This window comes from Impatiens glandulifera, chromosome 8 (genome assembly GCF_907164915.1).
Source record: "Impatiens glandulifera chromosome 8, dImpGla2.1, whole genome shotgun sequence".
In the NCBI taxonomy this organism is placed as follows: domain Eukaryota; kingdom Viridiplantae; phylum Streptophyta; class Magnoliopsida; order Ericales; family Balsaminaceae; genus Impatiens; species Impatiens glandulifera.
Window position 1 is genome coordinate 13,221,214 of NC_061869.1, and position 12,751 is coordinate 13,233,964.

The 12,751-nt window shown below is 28.3% G+C and overlaps 1 protein-coding gene across 1 annotated transcript; it reads left to right on the forward strand.

The window, feature by feature from the left end:
* Positions 1-591: 591 nt before the first annotated feature.
* Positions 592-2,734, forward strand: LOC124912099 (ATP synthase small subunit 6, mitochondrial). Its single transcript, XM_047452657.1, has 3 exons — positions 592-810; positions 922-994; positions 2,515-2,734. Exons 1-2 carry the CDS (start codon positions 690-692, stop codon positions 966-968), a joined length of 168 nt encoding a protein of 55 aa, XP_047308613.1. The 5' UTR covers positions 592-689; the 3' UTR covers positions 969-994; positions 2,515-2,734.
* The last annotated feature ends 10,017 nt before the right edge of the window (positions 2,735-12,751 follow it).

The following is a 12,751-nucleotide window of genomic DNA, read 5'->3' on the forward strand; positions in this document are numbered from 1 at the left end:
AAAACTAAATAAAATAATTTTTTAATTACTAAAATTAATTAAAAAAATATTACTAGCAATAAAAAACTTAACTTCTTTTTTCATATATATATATATATATTCATATTTAAAATAAAATTATAATAATAAGAAGGTAATATTTAACTAAATAAATATTATTAAAAATAAAATTTCAAATTTTAACATTTAAAGTCTTTGTGTATTAGTAATACTATTTGTACATAATTAATATATTTTTAGCTAGTTAGTCATTTGAATAAATTATATAATTAATTATAATAGATATATTTTAGATTAATTTGTATTGTTTGAAATCCTATATTTTGGATCACTAATTTATTTTAAAAAACAAAGAAAAATATATACTTTCAATTTATTTAAAAGATTATTAACATTTTCACATATATTTAAAAAATGTATTTACAGAATATTGACAATTTAAAATTTATCCACATATACTTTCTGTCCATAAATACATTATATAATTTTTAATGTCCAATTTACCCTTAAAATAACCTGTAATATTTATCGCCTTATAAATAGAAGAAATGAACTTGGATACTCACGCGCTTTAGGGTTAGTGAACAGTACACGCCCAATTAACCTAAAACCAGAGACGACGAAACTTTCAGATTGTGACTTTTCGATCTGTGAGAAAGAGTGAGCGAACCCAAGAAATCGAAGAAGATATGAGGAAGTTTGATCCATGGCCCGTCTTCTTCCGCCGTGAATGGAGCCGTAACTGGCCGTTCCTTGTCGGTTTCGCCGTTACCGGTGCTATCATCACCAAGATGTCTCTCAATCTCACCGGTAAATGATTCTCCCCTTCTCGATTCTCTGTCGTGATTGTTTATTCGATCGATCGATCCTGGTATTACTAATCAATCGATTGTATTGACATCTGGATTCTCTTCGATGCAGAGGAGGACGCGAAGAACTCCAAATTTGTGCAGAGGCACAAAAGGTGAATCGTCTTTTGATATAATAATACCGGGTAAGATCTATTATGTTTGTTTGAGCTTTGGATTTAGATCTCCATTTTTAGGATTTTGTTTTCAACTATGATGTGTGTATCAATTGCTATAGTTTGCAGTTGGATTCAAAATTGAATCTTATTTCATATCTCATAAGATTTCACATCATTTAGTTGAAAGAGTTTTTGATTGATCATGTCACTTGTATATTCATGGAATTTTGTATGCATTCATGTTTCACATAGAAGAATGTAATGGATTTTGGGTTATGATCCAATCATGATCTACAATCATCAGTTTAGTTGAAAAAGTGTTTCAAAATTGAATCCAAATCAACTCTAGTAAATTACTTCATATCTCATAAGATTTCACATTATTTAGTTTAAAGAGTTTTTGATTGATCATGTCACTTGTATATACATGGAATTTTGTATGCATTCATGTTTCAAATAGAAGAATGTAATGGATTTTGGGTTATGATCCAATCATGCTCCCTACAATCATCAATTTAGTTGAAAAAGTGTTTCAAAGTTGAATCCAAATCAACTCTAGTAAATTATTTCATATTTTGTAAGATTTCACATCATTTAGCTGAAAGAGGTTTTGATTGATCATGTCACTTTTATATACATGAATTTTTGTATGCATTCATGTTCTAATAGATCTAGAATTTAATGGATTATGGGTTATGATCCAATCATGCTCCCTACAATCATCATATTAGTTGATAAAAGTGTTTCAAAATTGAATCCAAATCAACTCTAATAAATTACTTCATATCTCATAAGATTTCACATTATTTAGTTTAAAGAGTTTTTGATTGATCATGTCACTTGTATATACATGGAATTTTGTATGCATTCATGTTTCAAACAGAAGAATGTAATGGATTTTGGGTTATGATCCAATCATGCTCCCTACAATCATTAGTTTAGTTGAAAAAGTGTTACAAAATTGAATCCAATTCAACTCTAATAAACTGTTTCATATCTCATAAGATTTCACATCATTTAGTTGAAAGAGTTTTTGATTGATCATGTCACTTGTATATACATGGATTTCTTTATGCATTCGTGTTCTAATAGATCTAGAATGTAATGGGTTATGATCCAATCATGCTCCCTACAATCAACTAGTAAATTATTTCATATTTCATAAGATTTCACATCATTTAATTGAAAGAGTTTTTGATTAATATACATGTAATTTTTTATGCATTCATGTTCTAATAGATCTAGAATGTAATGAATTATGAGTTATGATCCAATCATGCTCCCTACAATCATCAGTTTAGTCGAAATCATGCATATAGATCTTATTATCAGGTTATCTATATAGAACCATGTGATATAAGGTTTGCCTTAACTTAGTAGGATTCATCCAGTAGACACTTTTGTCCACCTTCCATACATGATGTTTAACCACATTGATCTATCACTGATTCACTTTGAAGAAGAATACATTTTTTTCCAGCTTTTCGCTGTTCTGCACCATAATATATTGATTACATGTCTACTGTCTTGTATTTGTGTTTTTACAGGTGATTTTCCGAAACAGAAATGAGTTTGCTATTTGGTGGATTGGGATTAAGGCTTTTTTTTTTTTATATAGTTTGCTTGTCAACAAATAATTATTACCCAATGTTCACAAACTTGAGTACTCTATTTGAAATATTACCCATGAATTGACCCAATTACTTTTTCATGTTGGCTAATATTTGTTTCATTCATAACCCTCATCTGAAATGTGTTTGTTTTTCTTTCTAGACAATGGTTTATTCTTTGGAGTAGACATCATAACATATTATCTGTTGTCTTGAGACCTTACATTTCAAGTGCAAGACTTTTAGCTTATCTTGACTGGGTTGAGTTTGATTTATCTAATTTCTTCATTTTATGAACAAGGCTTTGAATATCATATCTTTAGTATTGTTGAGTATATTTTTCACCACAAGTCAGGCCAATAACACTACGTTCATTTATCTTTGTTTTAAAAATTCACTTGATTCTAATATTTTTATCTCTACGAGACAGGTCCATTAGTGTCCAAAAATCACTTTCTCAATTGAAGTTATTTCCTGCTTCATAATTTTTATCCACTTTGAGTTTTCAACTGCTTATTCAAAGGAACTAGGATATGTATCAACATATATGATCTCTACCAATTAGGAGTAATTTGATTCAGTTTACTAAATTTTCTAACTACTAGATGGATCATCAGATTCTTCATTCTTGATGGTTTGGTTGTGGAGTGTTTAGAAATGCGTTTTTTTCATTCTCACTATCTTGCTTAGATCACAATATTTCCATTCCACTCTTTAACTTTTGCCAACCTCGTTTTCTTTCCAATTTCGACGCCCGAGCTTTAAGAGTAAAAGAACAATTACACAGACTCCACTTTTTATATCCCAATTTTGTAGTATATAATATTATTCCTTATATATATTATATATTATAAATTTTTATTTATGGTTATTTTCTATCTCTCCATATTATATATAATATAATAATATATTAAGTATTTATCTCTCCATATTATATATAATATACTATTTTTTTTTCTTTTTATATTATATAATAATGATATAACTATATTATAATTGGTAAGCGTTTTTTTATAGGACTTAAAGTATAAAAATTTACTTACGAACTATAATATCACAAAAAAAATTAAATGAATTAGTTTACTTTAGTATTGTTTTTGGTCGTTTAACCCGTGTAATTGTGAACCAATAATTCAATTTTTTAAATTAAGTATTAAATTTATTAAATGATTTTTTCTTTTTAAAATCTTGTTTAGGACATTTTATTATGTTATTCTATATTATAATATATTATATTATTGTTATAATATAATATATTATAATAATATTTCATAGATATATTTAGAAATATATTATAAAATATTATATTATTATAATAATATTATATATTTTAGAAGTCTCAATATTTAAACCAATAACTATATAAATTAGATTTGTTTTTAAAAATAATTTTATACAAATTATAATTTAAAATTTAAAATAACTAATATATATAAATTATTAAATATTATTTATATAATATATATATATATATAATATTACAAAATAAATAATATAAATTATAAAATATAAAAATATATATTTGAATTATTATTGGTTACCAGTTAAATTGCCAAAAAAAATAGTTCAACAGAAAATCGAACCGTTTAACCGATAAAAAATCGGTTAACCAGAACCGTTAAAACCAGTTAACCAATAAACTGGTAAAATAAAACCAAGAAACTATCGGTTTGATTATCGTTTTTTGGTTTTTTATTTATTTTTGCACAACCTTACTGATAAACGTTACACAAAACTAAAACTAAATTTATTTATCATAAAATATTTTTTTTTTTTTTAAATTTAACATTCTTAGAAACTAATAAATGTTAAAAATTAAATTTAGTTAAAATATTGAAGTTAACAAAAATTAACATAAGTATAATTTTCAAGTTACACTAAATTGAAACTGAAAAAGTTTTGTATTTGAGATTAACTTAGTAACATATTTGACTCCAATAAATTTATTTTAAAAAAAACAAAATGCATTTTATAATGAAATAAAAATATTTTTTTATTTCGTAAAATAGAAGGCGAGATTGTATATATGGAATAATATTACAATATAATTATATTTTGATTTGATTTAAAAAAAAAATGTTTCTATAATTAAATTAATATCATATATATTTATTTTCTTATAAATATTATATATATATATATTAATTTATAAATATATCGGTACTTCGTTATATCTCGATATACCTAAAACTTTAAAATCTCATACCCTTACCTTACCAATAATTTTGATATCGGTATTATACCTTACATTTTTTTCGGTATACCTAAAAAATCGATATTTTCGATATATTACGGTACGATATTTTCAAGATACCTATAATATCGGTAATTTTCTCACCCTTATGTGGAACAATTCTACACCGTTCCCCTCTTCCTACTGTTGACTCTGTTGTCAATGAATTACTAGCGGAAAAAATCTGACTTAGGTCTAAAATAAACAAAGGATCTGTTACGCCTACACATCCATCTATTTTTGTTGTTAGCAATCAAAACCGACCTACTTCTAAGGATTCTCTAGATTAATGTGCATTCTGTAAACAGAAGGGTCATTGGAAGGCTCAATGTCCAAAATTGGTGAATATTAAACATCAACTACGACCACTTCAACAACACCGTTTGCCACCGAGTGTACTATGAAATTATATCATACCGTATATCGGTAATACAATTGCTGCTCCGACCTTGAATCCATATATGTTTATGCAATTTTAGTAGTTCCTCGCCTCACAACCTCATGCAATGTTTGTCTCATTTTATAAATGTTTGTCATCGTTTGATAATTCAGGTACATCATCTCCCATATGGATATTAGATTCAGTCGCATCTCATCATATGTTTCATAATATTAACTAAATTGTGTCAATTAATTATGTTCAATCATTTTCCGCCATGACTGTCGATAGTACTCCAATGACATTGATAGAAATTGGTTCTGTACATACATCTTCTTTATCTCTCCCACATGTCTACTATATTTTTAGTCTTTCTTTAAACCTTATATTTGTTAGTCAATTGTGTAATTCTGGTATCACAGTTTTGTTTACTTCTTCCAATTATTGTGTTTAGGACCTGCGATCGTAGAATTTGATTGGAACATGCCGTTGAAAGGAGGATTTTATGTTTTTGGATGAACTTAAAATATTAGATGTTTTTGGCTACAACATTGACTTGTCATCATATCATTTAAATCGTTCATCTTTAGAATTTTACCGTTGGTATTCCGTTTGAGTCATGTTTATGAATCTCGTTTAAAATTTTAGTGTCTACTGGAGTTTTGGATTGTTTAGAAAGTCACGACATTTCTGATTTTAGTGGTTACAAATTGACTAAATTTTCAGTATTACCTATATATATATATATTTCATTACTCCATTTGATCTCGTGCATGCTGATGTGTGGAGACCTTCTCCTGTTTTTTCTTTAAAGAAGTTTTTTTGATATTATATTTTGTTTATTGATGACTTCACTCATTATATACTTGGATTTATCTTATAAAACGAAAGTATGAATTTCTTACTATACTCACCAATTTTTGAGGTCTTGTGAGAACCCAACATTCTTCACTCATTAAATGTTTAAGGTGTGATTTGGGGGGTGAATACACTTATAATGATTTCTCTCAATTACTTGTTTCTGATGGTTACCATTCACCAAACCTCATGTACTAACACTTCTAAACAAAATGGTGTGGTTGAAAGAAAACACTATCATATTGTTGAAATAACTCGTTCTTTCATGCTATCAGCGATGTACTAGTGTGTTTTGGGGGAAGTACTTCTGACCGTTGCTCACACGATCAATAAAATCTCAATATCTCATAATTCAGGTTTATCCCATTTAAAAAAAATATATGGTCATTCACTTGATTATTCATCGTTGCGTGTTTTTTTATCGTATTTGTTTTATCATTTGATTACATGTAGAGCGTAATAAGCTGTCTCCCCAATTTGCCTTATGTGTTTTTCTGGGTTATGGTCTTGGTCAAAAGGATATCGTTGTTTTGATATAGTTAGTCAAAAATTGTAATTCTCAAGTCATGTTATGTTTTTAAAGCACATTTCATTTTTCTCTATTTCTGCTAGTTCACATCATATGACCCAAACATATCTTGTTCTTATTGATCCATTCAACATGAGAGGTGTGTTTGGGTCATATGATGTGAACTAGCAGATATAGAATAAATTAGAACGTGCTCTAAAAACACAACATGACGTGAGAAATACAATTTTTGACTAACTATATCAAAACAACGGTATCCCTTTTGACCAAGATAATAATACATAAAAATATATAAGGCAGACTGGAGAGACAACTTATTACGCTCAATATGTGGTCGAAGGACATAACAAATATAACCAAAAATACGCAACGAGGAATAATCAGGTGAATGGCGATATAAATTTTCAAAAGAGAACAAACCTGAATTGTGAGATATTGGGATTATATTGATCACATGAGCAACGGTAAGAATTAATTTTTTCTCAAAACACACTAGGAAGCTCGACTGATAGCATGAAAGAACGAATTGTTTCAACAAAATGACGATGTTTTCTTTTAGTCATACCATTTTGTTGAGAAGTGTAAGTACACGAGGTTTGGTGAATGGTACCATAAGAGGCAAATAACTGAGAGAAATCATTAAAAATGTATCACCTCCCAAATCACATCTAAAACATTTAATGACTGAAGAATGTTGAGTTCTCACAAGAGCTAAAAAATTAATGACTATAGTAAGAAATACACACCCACGTTTCAAGATAATCCAAGTATAACAAGTGAAGTCAATCATTAACAAACAAAACATAATATCGAGAATCTCTTTTAGAAGAAACATGAGAAGGTCCCCACACATTAGAATGCACCAAATCAAATAGAGTAGTGAAAAAAAATACTTTTATAAAAATGTAATGCTGAAAATTTAGTCAATTTGCATCCACTACAATTAGAAATGTCATGACTTTTAAACAACCCAAAACTCCAATAGACACTAAAATTTTTAAACTAGATCTAGAAACATGAACCAAACGAGAATGACAACGGTAAAATCCTGAAGATAAACGATTCAAACGAAATGATGACAAGTCAATGTTGGAGGCAACAACATATGATATTTTGAGTTCATCCAAAACATAAAGTTCTCATTATTTACAGTCTGTCACACTCACCTTCTACAACCGTGAGTCCTTAACACAACAATTGGAAGAAGTAAACAAAACTGTGAGACCAAAATCACACAATTGACTAACAAATACAATGTTTAAAAAAAGATGAAGAATATGGTAGACATGTGAGAGAGAAAAACAAGATATATGTACATAACCAATTCCCGCCAATAGCATTAGAGTACCATCGACAATCATGACGGAAGATGGTGGAACATAATTGACTGACATAAATGAGTTAATATTAGGAGAAATATGATGAGATACGCCTGAATCTAATATCCATAAGGGAGACGATGTACATGAATTATTAGACGATGACAAACCTTCGTGAGAGAGGGCAGACATTGCGTGAGACTGTGAGACAAGAAACTTTTAAAATTGCTCAAACATATATGAATTAAAGATTAGAACAATAATTGTATTACCAATATGTATAGTAAAAAGAAAAATCCATTATGTACTTAGTGACAAATCATCTTTACCAATGGCGGAGACCCCAAGTGGGCTGTAGCTAGGGACTTTTTAATATATATATATATTATATATATATACATTATAATATTATATATATATATTTATTAATGTTTATACATATAAATTATATATATATATATATAAATTATATATATATATATATATAATAGATTTTTAAAAGTTATATATATTAAAATAAATATATGTTTTTTAGTGATTGATAAATATTTTAGTAATAATTTTTTAAAAAGAAGAGTTAAATTTCAAATTTAGTGATAAAAAAGTAAAACTCCTTATATTTACTTCAGTTTTAGATTCTAAACTATAAATTATTTAAAGTTGAAAATATTTATAAATTAATTGAAAAATATTATCTAGAAGAATTTAGTTAACAAGAAATGCATTATTTGAGATTATAACTCCAATATTATAAAATTGATATTTCTTGTAATGAGAATTTTTAAAATATGTTTTTCATCGATGAATTATTTCATAGATTAGTTGAAATAAATAAGTCACAAAATTATAATTTGATTTATAAATTGATTCGACTTGTTTTGACTTTACCAGTTTTTACCGTCACTACAAAAAGATCATTTTCAACTATGAAAATGTGAAAAATGTTCAAAACAGAATAAGATGAAAGAAAAGTTTTTATCATATACTATAATGATTTATATTGAACAATAGCTCGTTAAAGTTATTGATTTTGATTTTATAATATATTAATTTTATTCTAGGAAGAATAGAAGTTACACCTTAAATTTTCTTTTGTCTTATTTTTTATATTTTTAATAATACGAGATAAAATTTTAAATATATAAATTTGCTATTTAAATCGGGTATTTCCATTATTTTGTAGATTTTGTATATCTATTTTATTTTAGTAGAGGTATTCGTGGATCGGTTTGATTAATATGCTTAATATGCTCACTCTTGTTACATGTAATAGTGTAATACCTATAATCTTTATAGGCCATACTTTTTTCTTCTTCTAGATTCGTTTTTAATCTTTACGATGGTTTGATTCTGCAAGCGATTCGGTACGAACGAAGAAATTTCAATCCACATACTGATTTTGCCTACTTTGACCCATGTATTAACACCCAATCGAATTTGTTCCTTCCCTACCTCCCTTTGCTTGGCTATCAGACATGGTGAAAACAAGAACAACAAATACGAATCCCAAAATATAACAACGACAACACAAAAATAACAACACGACTCAACACAATGCGATACGAATACAAATTCTCCAATGACAACACAAATACAGTAGTATAAATATGGCACGACACGACACGATGCAACACAATGCGACACAAATACAATTTACAAATATCCAACGACAACACAAATACAATAGTACAAATATGGCACGATACAAAACAAATACACATTTCCAAACAAAATCAGCTAGAGCAAAATGAAACAAAAATGAAAAATATCATTGGCGATTGCAGACTCAAACGCCAAATTTAAATTAGAAGATGTAGATTGGAAGTTTTAGGTTAAACAGAGAGAATCCATAAATAAACTCTGATACCATGATAAGATAAAAAGAGAAACTAGGTATTAGTGTTAGAATATAAGATAATAGATAAATGTAAGATATTATCACAATAATGTTATTATCTTATATTCTAACACTAATACTAAGGTTTTTATTAGCAAGCATAAAATAAATTGAATGTAATGAAATAATTTATATTGTTATTGATTACAATAGACTAAAATACCCTTAAGTATTAATAAACTAAAATACCCTTAAATGCTAATACAAATAATATACATATCTAACACCTACGACCACCCAATTGTCGGATGAGATTACAAATCCTCATATTCGTCACTACACTCGCATTCGTAAGTTCACTAAACTTCCCAGTTTTGAGTACTCATCTTATTTATACTTATTTACTTTATTTGTCACTCATGTTCATCGTTTTTGTAAGCCTTCATCCTATAAAGAGATAGTTCGTGATCCTCTTTGACTAACTGTTATGTTATGAGGAATTTACTACTTTACATTAGACTCATACATGAGATTTGGTTTCACTACCATCTAGAAAACATGTCATTGACTCCCGTTGGGTCTACAAGATTAAAACAAAATTAGATGATTTCATTGAGTGATACAAGGCTCGCCTTGTTGCTAAAAGCTATTCTCAAGAGTATGACATGGATTATGAGGAAACATTTACTCTTGTTGCGAAAATGATGACTGTTCGCAATTTTTTATTGTTGTTTCGGTTTGCCAATGGAAAATCTCTCAAATGGATGTGAATAATATTTTCTTGAATGATGACCTTCATAAAGAGGTTTATATGATGCCTCCCCGTGTATTTCTCATTAGCTTGGTGAAGTTTGCAAGTTTCACAAAGCTCTTTATGGTCTCAAATTTGAAATTTTTTCTATGGTGATCATTTCGCTTGGCTTTCTTTCTAGTCACCATTCATTCAATTTTATTTGTCAAGTGTACAATGTCAAGACGTATTCTTCTATCCTTGTATGTAGAGTCGACATCGAGTTTTGGGCTACCCCAACCCCCGATAGAAAAAAAATCAATTTTTTTTATTGTCTTAGGTCTAGTTTAAAAAATTGTTAAAAATGGTTTTGGGTGAGATTTGTGTTAAGGAACCAGACAATCTTACTCCACAAAATCTGCAAGTCAAAGATGCAATCAAGTCACAATATATTCCTCCATAATCTTAGTGATTGCACAGCTAATTGTTACCCATATTTAGACTCCACAAAATCTGCAAGTCAAGATGCAATCAAGTCACAATATATTCCTCCATAATCTTAGTGATTGCACAACTAATTCTTACCCATATTTAGACTTTACATATAACAAATTGTAATATAAATAACCTGTACATTTCTCATTCATATATACAATTATTCCTTTTCAATCATACATCTTCTCTACAATTTGAACCCATAGCCAAATTAAAATTGTAAATTTTTATCTTGAACCATTAAATTATAACATTTTATGTTTAAAATTACATTAAATTTAATTAAATATCTTACTATTTTTAATAAATGGGCTGCCCTGGCCCAAGGGCTTGTCGGACCTTTCCCTAGGGCCGACCCTGTTTGTATGTTAATGATCTGATTATTACAGGTGATGATCATGATGGTATTGAATCATTAAAATCCGAGTTGACACATTCCTTCACTATGAATGATTTGTGAATGCTACGTTATTTTTGAGAATTGAGATAGCCTATTCTCCAAAATGTTATCTCTTATCTCAATCAAAATACATTGCCGATTTGTTTGAGCGTGCTCGACTAACCAACAATCGAATTGTTGATACACCCTTGAGACCAATGCTTGATACTCTTCGTCCAATGGAACTCTTTTGGAGGATTCTGGTCTTTATCGTACAATTGTTGATAACTTAATTTATCTTACTATAACTTGCTCAGACATAATTCCCCCCAATAAAAACTTGCTCAGACATTACACATGCATTTTATGCGTTTAGTCAGTTTGTCACTGCCCCTACTGCAATTCATTGAGCTGTTGTTTTTCGTATTCTCAGATATTTTTTGGGTACTCAATTTCATAGTCTTATTTTTCCTTCTTCTACGTCTTCATTAGAGTTGCACACCTACTCTGATACAATTGGGCTGATGATCCTACGGACCACAAGTTGACCATTGTATATTGTATAATCTTTGGTGATTCGCTTATTCCATGAAAAATCAAGAAATAAGATTTCATATCTCAGTCTTCTACAGAAGCTGAGTATCGTTCCATGGCCTCGATTACCTATGAAATTTTTTGGTTACGTCGATTACTTACTTACTTGCTGATATGTGTATTTCTCTTTCTCACGTAACTCCGCTACATTGGGATAATTATACTACTATTCAGATTGTACAAAATTCGGTATTTCATAAACAAACTAAACATATTGAGATTGATTGTGATGTCACTCGTCATTATCTACATACTCATACCATCACTTTGTCATTCATTATCTCTTCTTTGCAGATTGCATATATATTTACAAAAGAGTACTCGACTTCGCGTTTTTTCTTTTTCCGACTGACAAACTCTCAATAGTTATTGCTATTGCATTGTGAGAAAATATTAGATATTAATGCTTGCTAATAAAAATACAAACTTCTTATCTTATCAATTTATATTAATATTATTGATATACCCAAGTTCTTATGTATAAGAAATTCATGTATAACTTTGCAGTTATGTTTATATAAAACATAAAAAAATTACCCTGGGTGAGATAAATTCAAATAATTATTATATAAATAAAATTATAATTTGAACTTAAATATATAAAAAAGTGTAACCCGCTAAATCATTAAATTGCTGAATCGTGTAAAGAATCAATCCTCTACTTCAAATTTTTTATGTTCAGTTAAGACAATTGATTAATAAGTTTGTTCAAATGTTATTTTTATAAATAAATATAATTTGATATCACTAGATTAAATATATAAATATATCCAATCCAGATCTCAGAAACCTACAACTCATTTTTATCTTATTTAAAAGAC